The sequence below is a fragment of the Littorina saxatilis genome, linkage group LG14, assembly GCF_037325665.1.
Source record: "Littorina saxatilis isolate snail1 linkage group LG14, US_GU_Lsax_2.0, whole genome shotgun sequence".
Taxonomy (NCBI): Eukaryota; Metazoa; Mollusca; class Gastropoda; order Littorinimorpha; family Littorinidae; genus Littorina; species Littorina saxatilis.
Genome location: NC_090258.1, coordinates 11,167,902 through 11,187,617, shown reverse-complemented (window position 1 = coordinate 11,187,617; position 19,716 = coordinate 11,167,902). Strand labels below are relative to the sequence as shown.

Here is a 19,716-nt window from a genome sequence, read left to right as displayed (position 1 = left end):
ACACAGACATAAATACATATACACTGAACTGAGATATGTCGCCCACAGTAATGCAGGCTTGAACAGAAAAAAACAGAAAAGGTTAAAAACAAAGTTCAACCATCAGATCCAATTTTGTGACACTCATAATTATGATCATCATCGCCATTCACACCCAGTTAAAAACAAACCTCATACATACACACGCCCATTAAGTGAGATTCTGAAACACTTCTAATTGTTTCGTTCTGGCAGTATAATGGAGACAAGACTCTTTGTCTTTGTCCTTTGTTTTGTTTCACTCTCTCTCTCTCTCTCTTCAGTACTTTTTCATAGCATCCCAGACGGTCATACTTGCATTGCTCAAGATAAAACAAAATTCCTCAGTTGCACCAAAGAATTGAGTCTTCTGTGAAGGGTTTTAAAAGGTTATTACAGAGTTGAGGTGAATCAGTCAAACGGCGAACATGTAACTGTAATATTTCGTTCAACTTCCTCAAATCAAAAGGATTTTTAGGGTAAGTATTCCTTGAAGATTAATTTTATACTAAAGGGAAACAAGCCATTAAGCTTTTCGGCGGCTGTAAACAGATAGGAACCTAACCTTCTTTGGATGGATACAAACCGACAGATAGGAACCTAACCTTCTTTGGATTGGATACAAACCGAGCGTCACAATTGAACACAAATGGAAATGCCATGAGAAATGCAAGTAAGCACAAGGTTTTGGTAATGCAATAAAAACAATGATAGATACATTTAAATGATTACAAACGTTTAAAAAAGGGGATAACACCAAAACGTCCAAAGATTAGGGCAATACAGATGACGATCGGCAGGGAGAGAAACAGGTCTGACAAGAAGGTCACCACATCAACCCAAGAGTGTGAATACGTCATAAAGAAAGTTAGGTCATAAAGAAAGTTAAAGAAATCAAGTCAGGGATAATAGGGTTCATGACACAGCTTTTCTTTTTTAAATTCTGGCAAAAGAGGTTACTGTAAACAAATTGCAGACAGTGGTTAAATTAGAATAAATTTGAAGTTAACCCTACTTTGTTTTACATTTTTTCAAAGGTCTGACCGTGCTTAATCTGTCTGACACAGAAACACTTAATCTCAGATACAATAAATAATCTATAAATCTTGTTCAGTTCTTTCAAAGGCATGTCCTTTTATTTCAACATGCTACAAGTTAATTCGTAACAGTCAGACGCTCCAAATTTGTCATTCAGTAACACAAAAAGGTTACATATGTGGCATAAGAAAGATCTGTCAATACTAACGTCATAATTAACTTTCTTCTTTGTGGAATCTTTCTATCTATTAAGAATGCAAATACACTCTAGTTATTGCCCAAGTGTACGGCGCTAGGAAAGCCTCCACTTGTACTTAAGACAGAGGACTTTCAACAGAAAGCAGGACTCTAAGACTGATCAACGTGGTTGAAAGAAGAAAGGTAGGGAGCTGCGTGGTTGTTGATAGCAGTAACAGGGTGTTAAAGAACAAAGGCGGGAGATTCCAACGAGTAAGGTTGCAAACCAGATTATTATATACATTATAATATAGAAACGTTACATGAAAAGCACCACAAATTCATAGTTCGTGTCGGGAGATAGAGCAGCGTTAGCACACTCTTTATCCGTTTTATTGGTTTTCCGGTGTGAAATTCAGCACACTCAAAAGAGAGTTCCAAATTACAAACATGCCAAAAATGCATGCAAAAATGACTTATCTATAATAGACAACTGTAGGTAAGCTAGAAAGAGAAAAACAGAAAAAAAGTATGATTAGAGTTGTGAATTCTCATGTATGGTAGACATTCTAAGAACTGACATTCACAGAACATACCATTTCAGAAGGAAACATAAGAACGAAAGCGCAAAGAAGAACAAGTCGCGTAAGGCGAAATTACTACATTTAGTCAAGCTGTGGAACTCACAGAATGAAACTGAACGTAGTCCGCCGCTAGTGCAAAAGGCAGTGAAAGTGACGAGCCTGTTTGGCGCGGTAGCGATTGCGCTGTGCTTCATACCTCTCTTGGTTTTAACTTTCTGAGCGTGTTTTTAATCCAAACATATTATATCTATATGTTTTTGGAATCAGGAACCGACAAGGAATAAGATGAAATAGTTTTTAAACCGATTTCGGAAATTTAATTTTGATCATAATTTTTATATTTTTAATTTTCAGAGCTTGTTTTTAATCCAAATATAACATATGTATATGTTTTTGGAATCAGAAAATGACGAAGAATAAGATGAAATTGTTTTTGGATCGTTTAATAAAAAAATAATTTTAATTACAAGTTTCCGATTTTTAATGACCAAACTCACTCATTAGTTTTTAATCCACCAAGCTGAAATGCAATACCAAACCCCGGGCTTCGTCGAAGATTGCTTTGCCAAAATTTCAATCAATTTGATTGAAAAATGAGGGTGTGAACTTTTACAAAAAGCCGGATATGACGTCATCAAAGGTATTTATCGAAAAAATGAAAAAAACGTCCGGGGATATCATACCCAGGAACTCTCATGTCAAATTTCATAAAGATCGGCCCAGTAGTTTAGTCTGAATCGCTCTACACACACACAGAGACAGACAGACAGACAGACAGACACACATACACCACGACCCTCGTCTCGATTCCCCCCTCTATGTTAAAACATTTAGTCAAAACTTGACTAAATGTAAAAAACAAAGAGAACTAGATTGCGCAATGCACTCTTAAGTGTGCATTCACGCTTTGCATAATCAGCAAGAGGTGGATAGTGAGGGGGTATGAATAAGTTCAAAATGTAAAGCAAAAAAACCTGTTTCTGAAAATGCCCAATAAATGAAATACTATTGTTTAATATTGCAGATAATAAAACGAATTAACTTTTGATATTATCAAGATTCGGGGGTTCTCAGTTCCTAGAACTATTTCTCGAATCATTCATTGATCGACTAAGTTATATTTGTTTCCTCCTGTAGTCATTTGTGATATTTTTCGGTATGTGTACATCGTCTTAAAACATACTCTAACAACACGAGACAAAACCCGGCACGGTTGGCCTAGTGGTAAGGCGTCCGCCCCGTGATCGGGAGGTCGTGGGTTCGAACCCCGGCCGGGTCATACCTAAGACTTTAAAATTGGCAATCTAGTGGCTGCTCCGCCTGGCGTCTGGCATAATGGGGTTAGTGCTAGGACTGGTTGGTCCGGTGTCAGAATAATGTGACTGGGTGAGACATGAAGCCTGTGCTGCGACTTCTGTCTTGTGTGTGGCGCACGTTATATGTCAAAGCAGCACCACCCTGATATGGCCCTTCGTGGTCGGCTGGGCGTTAAGCAAACAAACAAACACGAGACATTACACACAATTCATACGAACACATACACGTTTATCCCCCACACACACACACACCCACACACACCGACACACACCCACACCCACACACTCCCACTTTGTTCCTTGCTTTCTCAGACTTTATATTGCTCGATACATTATATTTAAAAACGATAAAAAATAGCACTCCATTTTAATACATGCAAACTGAACGTGTCATAATGTGACTAGATACTCCAATGAATGATAAATAAGCTTGACCATATGTTTTACAAGTTTGATGAAATGAACGAAAACAAAAGACATGCAGTTTTATTTCGAGACCAATTGAGCAGCTACCCAAAATATAAACCAAACGAAAATCAAACACAGCAATGCTTGAACACTGATATGAGTATGTAATAAAAATGTAAATTTGTCTCACAGATTACCACTGCCATTGCTAAATACAAGCGATATTGCTTGAGAAAATTTTTTTAACATTTGTACAAATATATTTGTGTAGTACCCTCCGGCTGTAGATTGCAAAACTTTGCGATTATGTAGCTAGTAGACCTTTGCGCATAAAAAAATACATAATTGATCCCATTTGATTTTTTTTCATCATTTCACGAGTTGACAAAACGAAGGTTTGGCATTGTCTGGATACTTGAATAAACCCAAAGATCTTAGGAAAGGGAAAAGATGCGGCTATTCTGTCTACTTAGGTTTGAGGCAGGATAAAATACTATTGGGATTTTGGATACTGAAATACCTCGTTTCAAAGAATCATTTTCATATGCAATAGTTTTTTTGTATCTTCACATAAATCCAATGCTCATACTTTGGTTTGAAATATATTTACAGCACCAAATTGAATTGCTTGGAGGTTCTACGGTGGATGAAGTCTGAACTACCTGCTGAGGGTAATATAAATGGTTAACATAAAAGGGATATACCGGAAAATAAAATTAATAAGAACAAATCCGCGCCAGTGAGCTCTTCCAATGAGATGCTATCACAAATAACGCGTATAAACATTAACACGTTTGAGATTCCGATCAGTTTGGATACAATTGAAAAAACCACTGCAAATCACACAATATTGAAGTAAATACATCAAAACGCAACCGGTAACAGATAAACGTCCAGCTGTACATATAACTATAAACAGTATTCTGATATCACACTCCAAGCTGATTTGAATATTCATATGGCAGATTACTATTCTACGTATCCGTCTTGATCTGTGATCCAATCAAACTGCTGACGAATATTGACTTGTTGCTACTTCTTGCGTTCTATATTTTAACGCACAAAAAAATTCCCTGCATCATTTGCAAGCCAATTTTCGGGCTTTCTTTTTTGTGCTACATCTATATCTTTCAAAAGCTCTCAGTCTTTAGAGACAAAAACATGCATGTTTTCTGTACTTTTTCTCGTTCTTGTAACTATAAGTACATAACTGACCCTGCTAGCATGGAGCCTCCGGTGTTGAGTACAGACATAAAACACCTAAACAATGTTCTTCGTTGACACGCGTTTACTCATAAAGTAAAAACTCATAAATCTGTAGTTATTCATTCCAGGCAAATGTTAAAGAGAATTCTACGAAATACCGGCATCCACGCAGCAATTTACAGTGACGACAGTAATACACAGAATTACATTTAAATTACCCGAGTGTCTACAATGACTGCACTGATAAGATTTGAAGAACATTGGTACCCAAAATTTAAACTGCATACAAAAAAAATAATGAACTGAAAATATTTTATCTGAAACACACAAGCACGAGTTTCCGCAAGCTCACAATCACGATTAGAAACGAAACAAATATTGTATCCACAAAAAAAAAAAAATAATTGAAGAATACCCGAAAGTATCGTGTCAAGAGACACAAATAGGTAGAAGTACGAGCGTATAATTATATATGTCACTTTTGTATTCGAAAAAGCAAAAAGTCACAACCGTTCTCATCGCTGAAGTTATTAAAAATCAACATAACAGCGACTGTGCATATACTCAGAACATTGCTGCGTGAACTCTAGAACCAATAGTTCTACCTTTTCAACATCACATGCACTTTTACAATGGCCACGGTTCCAACGGTGACTTTTGAAGATGAACAAAGCTTACTTTTGGTTTTGATCACAGATTAAAAACAAAATGGACTGGGAACACAACTTCGGATTCTTCTCGCTTTAGATCTTTTGAGAAGTAAAATGTCTCAATAAATGTAAGAAAATTTAAAGCGTGCGGCAGTTTGACATTGTTAATAACACTGTAAAACTAAAACATTCAAAGTCACGTTGAATTTGCCAAATTTAGTTCTGTTTGGTTTATTCTAAACAAAAAAATCAACCGGCCGTAAAAGTGAGAAGAAGTGTCTAGCCATTTGTTTCTAACGCTGTGTACTGATATTATTTTGATGTCATCTCAACAAGATTTATCTTAATGTTGATTATTTTCACCTGCGAGTCTGAGTCTTGGTGTTTAGTTGGCAAAAGGAATAGTTTCACAATACAATACAAAGCACTTTCATTCTCTACCAAGATGTTCTCACGTGTTGGCAAGTGTAGCTTTCTTGACATAGCTGGAAGACCTCAAACTAAAACTGTTTGTATTAAGCTTCTTGGCTATAAGAGACAGTTTCGAATTTTTGGGAAAGTGCGAGAGCATGTGTAACTTTTGTCTTATTTGTCTCACGTTTCACAAAAGTCAACGCTAAAGCGAAATCTATCTAATCCTTTTTACAATGGCGACTTCACCAAAACTAGTTTTATGACAAACAAGCTAAACGAAAATAGGTGCAGTTTGTCTTCTATTTCCTGATATTGTTGATGCTCGTTTCACTGTTTGTAACATGCGTTAACGATTAATTCTGGCGCAGAGGTTAGAATAAATGTGTTTCTCTTGCTGCAGCGTATAAAAAATACCTCAAACAAGGGGAGCACTTGTTGTACTTCATGTGCAGTCAACCATGGCAACAAAATGAACACGCTTTGCCATGATAAATGCATACACCATTTAAAAAAATAAACGCTGTGAGTATTTCGTTACTAAGATTTTTTACGAATAGCAATCTCCACTCTCTTCAGTGAAACGACAGAAAAAAAAACCCGTCGAAACAAATCGAAACAACATCAACAGACCTTAAACACGTCCCACTAAAATGCTACACACACACATAAATACCCCCTTATAAACAACGAGCCAGTCAGCCAGTGAGCCACCAATACAAAATTTACATCTGTGTGCGAGGATTCCGAGTCCTGTGAGCTATAGCTTGCGAGATCTCAATTAACAATCGTAGTTATTTCACAGAAAATGAAATTGGATAATTTGCCTCAGAATGTTCAGTTCAGCTACTTCGCCTGCACAAAACTAATTCAACCTTTTTCTTAAAACCAAAAAGGTTTAGCGCAATCTATGCAGGTACTAAAGTAGGGCAACGTTTCCAAACAAACAGAAAACCTCTTTTCAGATAATTCCTTCCAATCACATGAACATGTAACATCTTTGGCAGATTTATATATTTTTCAAATTGCTTTCATTGCATGGACTCCCGCATGTCGCTACTCTAACTCCAGACCGTGTGTAAGGAAGCTCAGGCAAAAGTCACTTATAAATCCTCATATGTGACCCTCCACCACGAAATGAGTCGCATGTCACCTTTGCATGATTTTAATATTTTTACATTTTCCTATAGAGTTTTTTATGCTCTATCCAGTGGTGAAAACCGTTTTAGAAAAGAGCGAAAACTGTTTGAGTTATAAGTCTGTGACTAAGGTGACCCTCACACTGTTACCAGACACTCCCCGGACTTATATTAAGCCTAGCGCAGAACCGCGCGAGGTGACATGCGACTCATTTCGTGGTGGAGGGTCACATATGCAAGGTTAAGTCCAATGTTACCACAACATCAGCAAGCTTTAGACAGAGTTACTGCAGAACCCTCGCACTTTTTTCTTCACTCTTTCCTCCTACCAATCATCGTCTTACTCCCAGCCTATAGCATTATCAGGGAAGAAGGTTTTTAGGGAGTTTAAGATTTCATCTATAAGATGAAATATGAAACTTGCTAAAATCTTCTTACAAAGCATCATCGTACTCCCAACCTATAGGGTTATCGGGGAAGAAGATTTTAGGATATTTCAGATTTCATCTATTAGATGAAACATTAAACTTGCTAAAATCTTCTTACAAAGCATCATCGTACTCCCAACCTATAGGGTTATCGGGGAAGAAGATTTTAAGGATATTTCAGATTTCATCTATGGGCGACGGGGTAGGCAAAGTAGGACTGCTGGACTAACCTGGTACTGATCAAGTACTGGGCGAGACCGATCGTGTCCGGTGTGCCCGTAATGGTCACTTTACGATCTGCTGACCCATCCTCGGCGTTTGAGATCTTAATGTTGGCACCCGATACTTGTCTGCAATAAGAAAACATTCTAGGTCATTCTAGGTCATTGGGCAACGCTCCAGAACATTCTGGAAGCCATTAGGATTTAATCTCAGCTCTACAACACTTCATAACAGTCCAGAATGTTTAAGTTTTGTGATCATATACATATATACGCAGACACACACGGACAGACAGACATTTGATGGACTCATGATAATACACACGTGTTGTGCGTGCATGCGTGCGTGCGTGTGTGTGTATGTGTGTGTGTGTGTGTGTGTGTGTGTGTGTGTGTGTGTGTGTGTGTGTGTGTGTGTGTGTGTGTGTGTGTGTGTGTGCGCGCCTGTGCGCTTGCCTGTGCGCGTGCCTGCGTGCGTGAATGCGTGCGTGCGTGTGTGTGTATGTGTGTTACAAATCATTAAAATAGATTCAATTACAGTCCTTGAGAGAAAAAAATAGTTAAAGAAAAAAAAAACCAATGTTCGTGTTCTTTCTTGAAGAGTACAATCCAACGCTTACGTCAAATACTCACCTAATTTCATTTATTTTCTGTCCGCCCCTGCCGATAATACATCCAATCAGATCGTTGGGGATGGCCATTTCGTGTGTGGCTTGGCCCGCGGGCAGCGGCTGTGCTTGTGCAGGATTGGCGTGACGCGGGTACTGGATGTGCGTCATTCCTGCACGTGTACGAGGGGCAGACCGTAAGGTTTTACATTTCACTTGAGGGTCAGACCGTAAGTTTTTACATTTCACATGAAAATTGGTATTGACTGGCCAAATACGTGACTTTTTTCTGGGATGATGTGCTTGTTACAAACAAATTAAAACAAAACTTTTGTGGTAAGTAGTACAATAAACACATGCAGACAATGATATTTTGAAGCAGAATACCCCTCAGTGAGGATGTTTTGGATTTCGTTTTAGCACAAACTTCATAGACTATCATAAATAACACATTTTAATTTAGTATGACACATAAGCGTGCATAGTTAGCGTGTGATGGAATGTTATATCATTCCCTTGGTGGTTATCACAACATCAAATTACACACAATTACAGTCCTTCAGAATATAGCAAAATATAAGCCTGGTCGACAGATTAGCAAGGTACCCTCAATGAATGATTTGTCAAAATTTAGTACAACCAAACTTTTACAACATAAAGACAATAGCCAAGAGTCAATTCCACAAACGTATTCCTTCTTATTACTTTTTGTTCCACATGATAAACTTGGAATGAACAATTCCTGGTATGATTGTTGGCAAATTCACTAGAAAAAAGTGTGTTCTTCCACACTCCTTTCAATGAAATAAACGCTTAGACAACGTAAAAAGCTGAAATGAACATTTTTGTGGAATTGCTCCAAAAGGAGACACTGGAGTTGCTGACCACTTTGAATTAAATCTCTGTTTCTGGACAGGGAGTGCGATGAGAGGCTCGAAGGTGACAGAGCATACCCAAAATGCACATGATACTGTATGTATTGATTCTGAAATAGGAAGAAATCTGAGAGAGCTTTCGTATTTTTGGGGGGGTTGTTTGAAATGGTTGGTTGGTTGGTTATTATTGTTATTCGTCTTTTCAGTTGATATTGCTATTTGGGGACCGATACAAGTTTTTCGTTTGAAATTAGGGTACATAGCCTGGGACTGCTGATAACGGACTCGTTCAGTGCACTTAGTGTAGGCAGTAGCAAAAAGTGGCCAGCAAAATCAAGTGCCCCCTATCATGAAAACAACGGTGCGAAAAGTAGGAGGACACAGACCTTGCATCTGCTCTTTCCAAGGCATGCTTTGGACGGAGGTAGGGATGTGAAAGCCTATACAGACAGAAATCATCCACCTCTGGTTACATGCGAAGCAACACTCTCAACTTGCTTATATACATAGACTACACCCTTTACTTGGGTACGCGGACATAAATCAGTCGGCCTATGGTTACCAGTCCTAAGCAACACTCTTAACTTGCTTATATAGACAACACGCTAAGCTTGAGCATACGGACATAAACCATCGACCTCTGGTTACATCCTAAGCAACATTCTTAACTTGCTTATATAGACAACACGCTAAGCTTGAGCATACGGACATATACCATCGACCTCTGGTTACATCCTAAGCAACACTCTTAACTTGCTTATATAGACAACACCCTTAACTTGGGTATTGGGACAGAAATCATCCACCTCTGGTTACATGTTAAGCGACACCCAATAACCTGTTATACAAACAATAATCAGTAGAACTCAAGTTATATGCTAAGCAACACCCTTGAATTGGTAAGTAATGGGATTCTCATATATTTTTGACGTATTTTGAGAAGAATGCTGAACTTCAAAATTCAAAGCTTAGCAAGAGTTAAATGTTCAAGAAGAAAGATGGACATTTTGTTATTTACCGTGGTCATTAAAAGTACATAAGAGATCGTATTCCTTTCTGAGGGGCACTCAGAAATTAATAACTTCGTCAGAAAAGCATTAAGAAAAACCTCTCTCGTCTAAAAACCTCTTTCTACTTGGTCATCTCGAACTACTCAGGAAAACTACATTTTCCTTTAACGTAAAGTAAAAAGGTTGTTTTACTTTATATATCTCGAAGGTGACAGGGCAAACCATAAATGCACATGAGACTGTATGTATCGACTCTAGAATAGGAAGAAAACCGAAAGAGCTTTCGACTTTTCCGGGTTTACGTTTGAAATGAGGCCATATGGCCTGGCACCACTTCTGATAACTGATTGGTTTTGTGTACTTAGTGTAGGAAGTAGCAAAAAGTGGCCAGCACACTCAGGTGTGCTCCAACCATGATGACAAAACGGTAGCAGAAAGTAGGAGGACACAGACCTTGCATCTGCTCTTTCCAAGGCATGCTTTGGACGGAGGTAGGGATGTGAAAGCCTACACAGACAGAAATCATCCACCTCTGGTTACATGCGAAGCAACACTCTTAACTTGCTTATATAGACAACACATTTAACTTGGGTATACGGACATAAATCATCCACCTCTAGTTCATGCTAAGCGACACTTTTATCTTGCCTACATAGACAACATCCTTAACTTGAGTATACGGACAGTCGGCCTCTGGTTACATCCTAAGCAACACCCTATAACTTGTTATACAAACAATAATCAGTAACTTCAAGTTACATGCTTAGCAACACCCTTGAATTGGTTGGTATTGGGATTCTACCGATGTCTTTTTTTGACGGATTTTGAGAAGAATGCCGAACTTCAAAATTCAAAGCTAAGCAAGAGTTTTATGTTCAAGAAGAAAGATGGACCATTTGTTATTTACCGTGGGAATTAACAGGATATAAGAGAACGTATTCCTTTCCGAGAGGCACTCAGAAATTAATAACTTAGTCAGAAACGCATTATGAAAAACTTCTCTCATTATCAAACAGCTCTTAATTATTTCTACGTGTTCATCTGGAACGACTCAGGAAAACTACATTTTCCATCAAGTAAAAAGGGTGCTGCTTTCCTATATAACAAAATCAATTTTACCATGAACTGTCCATATCTGACATGATCAAAATGGTCGGCTTTCTATGCAAAAAGGCAGTAGTCAAAGGCAGTGAAAAGAGGAAACACCTGAGGGAACACACAGGGAAAGGTAATAGAGCAAAATCACATTTAATATCACACATTTACTGCTTCTTTGGAGAATAGAGGTGACATACTTTTGGAAAGAGAGTAAACCAATGGGAAATTCTTATTTCAAAATTCAATACATTCAGCGGAAGGTAGTAGCAATTAACATTTGAGAACTTTTAAAATAATGTTGGTAGGCTTTCCTTTTGTCTATTTTGTCTGTTTAAAATACTGGATGTCCGTGTTTATTTACTGTTGAAAAAAAATCGACCTGATTCGGCATAACACTTAAGCCATAGGAAATACTAATTTGCAAACACGTGTATGGGGTGGGTTGTCTTAGCAAAAATGTGTGATACAAAGACAGATGTTTTGCAGATGACTACCGCTAAAATGACGATATGACGATATTGTAAATTAATTAGTCAAAGACACCAACCCAAGGCAACCACTTCTATTTAACTCATGGACACAAATGTATACATTAAATACATTTGAAAATTTCCATTCAGAAAGGTGACATTTAGTTATATGAAATCTTTGAGATGGGAGAACAGAAAAGGTCTATTGTGTGACGTCATACAGGCTCTGAACACAATACACAAATACAGATCACCTGGCTGTATAAAGAAATCAGTTTGTTGTTAAATTATGTGGTTTGAAGTGTGAACGACAGCCTGAAGCTCAAGCCACAGCAGACTACCACTGAGTGACTTGACTAGGTAAACATTTACAAAAATCAATGTCGAGAAAAACGGTGGTCTTGGGTTAATGTTTCCTAATGGATTAGGGAAAACAACAAAGAAGAACACTAACAGCAGGTTTATATGCATAAAGCTTAATGATAATTAAACATAAGTCACATAGAATGAAAAAAAGAAAAGAAAAAAGAAGTATATATAGGGTGTGTGAATAAGAATGAAACAGGTGAGCTTAGGAATGAAGACAAATTAGAAGGTAAATGTGTGCTGCAAAAGACAGTATGAAAACTAAACAACGAACGACCAAACACACACACACACACCGAGGAGAAAACTGAGGCAGTTAAAAATGGAACAGAGAGTCAGAGAAATAACTCAACAAGTCGCGTAAGGCGAAAATACAACATTTAGTCAAGTAGCTGTCGAACTCACAGAATGAAACTAAACGCAATGCAACGCAGCAAGACCGTATACTCGTAACATCGTCAGTCCACCGCTCACGGCAAAGGCAGTGAAATTGACAAGAAGAGCGGGGTAGTAGTTGCGCTGAGAACGACAGCACGCTTTTCTGTACCTCTCTTCGTTTTAACTTTCTGAGCGTGTTTTTAATCCAAACATATCATATCTATATGTTTTTGGAATCAGGAACCGACAAGGAATAAGATGCAAGTGTTTTTAAATTGATTTCGACAATTTAATTTTGATAATAATTTTTATATATTTAATTTTCAGAGCTTGTTTTTAATCCAAATATAACATATTTATATGTTTTTGGAATCAGCAAATGATGGAGAATAAGATGAACGTAAATGTGGATCGTTTTATAAAAGAAATATTTTTTTTTTACAATTTTCAGATTTTTAATGACCGAAGTCATTAATTAATTTTTAAGCCACCACGCTGAAATGCAATACCGAAGTCCGGGCTTTGTCGAACAATACTTGACCAAAATTTCAACCAATTTGGTTGAAAAATGAGGGCGTGACAGTGCCGCCTCAACTTTCACGAAAAGCCGAATATGACGTCATCAAAGACATTTATCAAAAAAATTAAAAAAACGTATGGGGATATCATACCCAGGAACTATCATGTCAAATTTCATAAAGATCGGTCCAGTAGTTTGGTCTGAATCGCTCTACACGCACGCACACACACACACACACACACACACATACACACACACACACATACACACACACATACACCACGACCCTCGTCTCGATTCCCCCCTCGATGTTAAAACATTTAGTCATAACTTGACTAAATGTAAAAAGGACAACACCCCCCCCCCCAAAAAAAAAAAAAAAAAAAAAAAATAAAAATAAACCCCCACACACACCCAAGAACTTAAGGTACCTATCTCCTCTGTTAAACCGTCAAACCCACCTCCACAAATCTGTCAAGATTTTCACACGCAATAAAAAAAATCATTCCACTTGGACACATACCAAACTCAGCATGGCAGCTTTATGTCCCGAGTTACACTTTTATTGCTCGGTCAATTTCTAAACTGACACCCATGTCAATCTACAAAATTAATTCAACAAAAGACTTCCAAACCTGCACAGAAAACAGCTGATGCTGATTTTTGGTATGTATCCTAATGGAATGATGCCTTCATTCCATATAAAGGCAGGAACAAATATATGATGGTTAGCAGGATTATTGACAACGGAAGGAATTAGGTACCGTGAAGAAAAAAAGGACCAAACAGAAAAACAAGGAGGAGTTAAGTCAAAAAAGGATCACAGGAGAACACTCAAGGCAGAAGCTAGGCCAGGAAGTTGAGTACAGTACAGACAGTCAGAAAAACAAGTCAAAGAAGGCCAGCCAGCGAGCTAAGTTGGTTGCTAGCTAGGCGGCTTGCTGTGCTGACCAGGCGTGATGATTGTAGGGGCGGCATGCCGGGGCATCGGCATACGGGTAGTTAAACCTGCACACACACCCGACAACAACACACTGCTAGTAAACTTGCCTTGCAGTTAGTCAGGGTACCTAGGATGATGTTCACTCTACGGTCTCGTTCTCTAGGCACACATACCCAACTACATCCTACTGCTTGAAAACTTGCCTTGCAGTAGGTCAATGCATCTTACAACATTCCCACTGCACGGTGTGGCATGTTGCAGTACGAAGTACATTACTTACGCTTGACGAAATAACGGTTTTGGAACCAAAAAAAGGATCTTCCAAAAAACAAAATGAGGATGTTACAAGGCGAAAAATACATATACATGTACCGTTAAAGAGTTTTCTAGTTCGTCATTTTGAAACTGTTAAGTTCCTGCTTTTGATGAATCAGGCATGAGAATTGAAAAAAGTAAAAAAGGCTGAAAATCTGTAAGTAATAGCAAAGTCGACGGCGCAAAACGCCTAGCCTTACTAGGGGGTTCCGCCGGATTTTTTGTTTCTCCAAAGAACCCAAATGGTGCAATTTGGTGTCATCTGAGCTCCAAGTTTTTCATTAAATTCCTTTTTTAGAACCATTTTTGCCTCCACCATTTATTTTTTCGGCGGACATTTTTGCTTTTTCGGCGAAATAAAAAAATATTTCGGCGGAAATTGACAATTCCCTTGTCTGATGAATGGCCTTTCAAACTGATTGATGTGCTTCCTTTCCCGACATACACGTATTTATTTGAGAATGTTCTTTTTATTCGACTTCCCATTCAAAATCGCAGATCGGTTTCAGAAGACGAGATATGATATCATACAACCAATCAATATACTTGGAATAATGGCTCCGTACAAATGTTATCCACAGTGGACACTTTCAAACCAAACAAGCAATAAAACAAACCAATCAGCTTTAATACATGCTGGTAATTAAGTTTCAATGTGGATGTCTGGTGAAATTGTGCACAAAAACCGCAGATGATGAAAATGGAGAAAAATGACTATTTCAAGCAATACTGTTTACAGCTATAAATGTGGTTTTGGTGCAAACACACATTCGTTCAACAGAGCAACAACTATTGGTTATACGACTGTCCAAAAAACCCACAAAGTATACAGAAATTACATTGGTTATAAGATATCAACGAAGAGTCATCACAACCTCTATGATGCTTCTACTGCCGTTGTGTGAACAACCATCAATCATGGACAGTGTATGGATTGCGTGGGCAAAATCAAAATCTAACCGGAACACATTCAGGAATATTTCTCAGCGGTTGACAAGCTTTTAGCAAATTATTTTACTACCAGAAGCAGACAAACCATGATGCTTTGGGAAATTGAACTAATTAAAAACACCCAATCACAAAAGTAATGGTCTGCAAATTCTCACCGATTCAGACGAAGAGAGAAAATCAAATAAACTGACAATGCACGAAAACATTGGCCAAGAAAAAATATAACTACAGAGGGGCAGAAAGGATGCCTGCAAAATTCTCACCGATTTAAACGAAGAGATAAAACGAATGGACAGTGCACACAGAATCGGTCAAGGGGGAAAAACCCTCTAAAATGGGCAGGTAGGGAGGTTGGGAGTACACACTTCGAACGGATGCCAAGCACAGGAAACAAGGAAGGTAATACAAACCATTGACAGGGACGTAACCGCCCGGAAGTATTGTCTGTGCAGTGGGGATCATGGGCATTGGATGTGGCGCCATAGTCATGTGTGGTGGCAACTGTTTCATTGGCTGTGGAGGGTAATACTGATGAGTAAGGAGAAAACAAACTCATCAAAATAACAGCAGCAACATCAACAACAAAATAACAGCAGCAACATCAACACCAACATGAATCTATACCAAAATAAAGTACATGAGAGAGAGAGAGAGAGAGAGAGAGAGAGAGAGAGAGAGAGAGAGAGAGAGAGAGAGAGAGAGAGAGAGAGAGAGAGAGAGAGAGAGAGAGAGAGAGAGAGAGAGAGAGAGAGAGAGAGAGAGAAAGAAATACAAAATATACCAAATTCAAAAACACACAAACATCATGTCAAAATGTAAATGCACACGAACACCATAGATTTATTAAACTGTCTTCATCGGGAAAACTCTTCAACAATTTGGAACAAAAGAGAACATAATTGCAGTCATGTACTTGAAGTAACTGCTTACGTCTTGAATGTTTCTTTGGAAACGGGACCAGAAAAAAAACCGAATTTGAGAAAGAAAAATGTTTTTCTTCTACATTAATTCTATTGATTAATGAACAATTTCCATAAACATAATCTTGCACTCGCACTGCGAAAGGGAGGGCAACTAGTTACAAGTTGGTGATCGGGAGGTGGGATGTTGGTGGTTGTGGGGATGTGGGGATGGGTGGTATAGGTACAATAAAGGCAGATCAAATTAAATAGACATCGAGAAGCTTGGGGGATGGAAGGATCGCTAGTACTCATGCTCCAATTATATACATATGCCTGGAGTATCTTCTGTACACCCATCCTCCCCCCACCCCACAGAAAAACAAAAAACAAACCACACTCTCCTTTCCCTTTCTACCCTCTTTTCTTTCTCCCTTCCCATCGTTTAACAAACGTTTCAGCTTCTCAACCTTACTCATTTCACACAAATCATTATCATTAATTAGAAAAAAACACAGTAAACACCAAGTTCCAAAGAAAATCATTATCATTAACAGAAATGTATATTATACATTTCAGCGATCTTGAAATGGTAATTGTAATCCTAGAATAAAATACAATTTTTCCCCCTCTATTTAAAAAAGAGGGGGGGGGGAGGGAGGTTGTGTTAGGGTAAAAACAGCAGGGCGAGGTAGGGGGGTGGGAGTCATAGTCTGAAAATAGGACTGTAAGAACTACCCGAGACTACAGCAGTGAAAGTAAAGGCCACACCTCTAGGGGCACATAGGGCAAACAGAAAAATACACGGGGAGAAATACATCTGGACCCAGGTGGTAAGAAAACCAAGGCAGGGTTCGCTGATTTGGACACATCCAAAATAGAACCATGAACACTGGAAAAAGTGGGGTCCTGATTTGGCCTAAACGGTCCGCTGGACCCATTAAGCAACAGTTAACTAACTAACTAACTGGAAAAAGTGGCGGTCTAATTAACTAAATGCCAACCTTAAATTTTAGATGAGAAATTCTAACGTTAACAGACCCCTCCACTAATCTTCTTACCATCGAAAGTTTGCATTTTCCCTTCCGTCGTACACTTACCTAAACAATCATTGCAAAGGTTGATTTAACCAGTCTTTACTGACCTATATTACCAACTGAATGAATTCCATGAAAACAGTAGGTTGTAGGTTAGTTTTTTGTTTCTGTTGATACCTTGGCCACCATAATCTAAGTATTTCCCCGCTCTACACCCCAGACCCAACCCAGCTTCATCTCAATTCCTCCCTCCCTCCCAAATATTCACCAAGAAATTACCAAGCACATATTATCCCTCTAGACCAAAACCTTATGTTAGCTTGCGTTAAATTGAAGCAGATATGTCATGCAGTCATTGTATGGAACATTGTGACAGTTAACGCAGGTTACTATGTTACCATCTCAGGCTAACACAACTAAACACAGAAGGAGCGTGCCCAAAATAAAAGCGATATATTTGTTTATCGTGTCAATCGTCCGTTTCTGTCGTGTAAAAAGTGCTTTTTAAAATTTAGAGTTGGCACTGGTAACATTTTAGTAATGAGGGAACACGAAATACTTCGCTGTGCCAGACGGTTTGGTGACAAAAGCATCGCCATCCATTTATCTTTTTTCTTCATCTGTAAATCGAGAGCTAAAAAATAAAATAAAATAAAATAAATAAAAATAAAGAAAAACATCCCTGGCACATTTCAGTGTCACAGCAGATATTCAAATTTATGTTCTTGTTATCATCCAAACAAAAAAGATCACCCCCCCCCAAAAAAAAAAAAAAAAAAAAAACCAACCACACACCCTCTTTGGCACGCCCCTTCCGGGAGTGACAGGTAGGACGGACCAATGACAAGACAGACAAGGTGAGATAGACAAGCGAGACTCACATCCTGGCTGGCCAGTGTCATTTGGGGCTGGACGCTGTACTGTTGACCGCCGGACACGAAGACAGGCGACACTACGGGTTTTGGACGGTAGGGAAGATTGGCTCCTTTGGGGGGAGACTGTAGGAAGAGGAAGAAGGAACCAACACGGTATTAGGAGGAAGAAAATTGGAAGAAATGAAGCGAACCTGCTCGGCCTCTGTCTCTTGCATTCTTTTCAACCCCTGGTTGTCTGACCACGCAAGTTTGAGCAAGGGCACGCGGTGACGCAGATCTGTCAGTAGCATTCAAAGGATTTTGATCCAATTTTTATTGTAAATTCAGTATTGGTCCAACTTTTATTCTAAATTCAGTATCATTCAAAGGATTTTCAAGAAGTTTGGTCAAATTTTTATTTTAAATTCAGTATTGATCCAACTTTTATTTTAAATTCAATATCATTCAAAGGATTTTCAAGGAGTTTGGTCCAATCTTTATTTTAAACTCTTAAATTCTTTTTGTCTTTCATTCTTTTGTGTGTGCTTAATCTGTCTTCAGTGTAAGCAAATGTTGATTGCTGCTGGAATCGGCACCAAGGTTTATTCCATGTCTTGATTAGTTATGACCAAATGCCTTGTATGCATGAGGATGAAGTCTATAATTTGACAACCGTTAATCGGGTGAACAAAAAATCATTTAAAGTGGACATTGGTTTTCCTGTTTTTAGTCTTCGTCAGCAACGATGAGATCAAGAAGCTTGCTAGCTTAATTTATTTTTCTCGGGTCTTGATGGATCCCAGAGTGTTTCTTCTGCATTTTTTTTTTATTACCATCCCGAAGAAGTCGGCGACAGGCTGCCGAAAATGTCATGGAAGAATTTACCAAAACTGGTTTTTGTTACTGTAGTGTTTTCTTTTTGTTTTGATTTTTTCCTTTTCACATCATCTTTTTTTCCCTATGGATTGGACCCGCTTGTGTATACTGGCTGTCTTCAAACAGTTTACTTTATGTATTTGTTGAGCTTTCATTCACCGAAACATTTCTCTTGGGAGGCATGGAAGAGGACGTGGAACTGAATGACCATCACAGACAGATCTGACGTCACCAGCGTGTCAAACTGCGTGCGAGGGGTGGCAGAGGAGGTGAGTCATAAGCTATTATACCAGGGCTGCAAGAAGCGTCAGGGGGGATAAATAGTGGTAGAGCGTAAAGTACGGCCATAGTGCAGAGTGTAAATGTGCATTTTGTTCTCCTTTCTGGGGTAACCATGCGAACTTTGAACTTTACCCTCTGTCCCCCGTGACCTTGAGAGGTTATCCCGCGCCCCGCTGCTGCCAAGGGAGACGAAGAGAAACACAAAAAGGGAGATAATACTGTGAGCATCATTCAATACAAAAAGCATTTCAGTTTGGGTTTACAAGTTTTCTTTCTCGGCCGTCTCATGTGACAACCTGTGTGATTCAGCTGTAATCGTCCTGAAAAGAAATGCCACAGGTTAATGCAAATTAAACATTACACACTTTTATACATTTAAACAAATATTATTTTAAAACTTCAACAATCATCTGCTTAACCATGAAGCATTCTTAACCACACCACTGGATAAGACGGTCAACACCTGCGCATTTGATCAAATAAGAAATTTACGAAAGAAAAAGAGAAAGAAATAAGAAGAAAAGAAAGAAAACTTCTCTTGCAATCTTCATAAGCGATTTTTAGACAATAGATGTTGGCTACCATCGTTTTTCACACTAATAGCGGGCGACCCAAAAGTCTGTCCAATATGTCGAATG

At 38.6% G+C, this 19,716-nt stretch overlaps 1 protein-coding gene across 11 annotated transcripts in view; it reads right to left on the bottom strand.

Annotated features, from left to right (window-relative positions):
- Positions 1–19,716, bottom strand: part of LOC138947097 (poly(rC)-binding protein 3-like) — a 121,009-nt gene that overhangs the window by 10,997 nt on the left and 90,296 nt on the right. For 3 of the 11 annotated variants that reach the window (XR_011449547.1, XM_070318538.1, XM_070318539.1), the window contains exons 8-14: positions 17,948–18,064; positions 15,541–15,658; positions 13,873–13,929; positions 10,543–10,596; positions 9,466–9,519; positions 8,230–8,377; positions 7,606–7,725 (exon numbers count right to left, since the gene is read on the bottom strand). Coding sequence is in view for 10 of the 11 variants with exons in the window: in XM_070318538.1 (XP_070174639.1) it covers positions 7,606–7,725; positions 8,230–8,377; positions 9,466–9,519; positions 10,543–10,596; positions 13,873–13,929; positions 15,541–15,658; positions 17,948–18,064 (668 nt within the window). In the remaining variant the exon portion in view is untranslated. The remainder of the gene's footprint in view (positions 1–7,605; positions 7,726–8,229; positions 8,378–9,465; positions 9,520–10,542; positions 10,597–13,872; positions 13,930–15,540; positions 15,659–17,947; positions 18,065–19,716) is intronic. The other 8 variants (XM_070318540.1, XM_070318543.1, XM_070318541.1 and 5 more) reach the window with 8 other exon arrangements.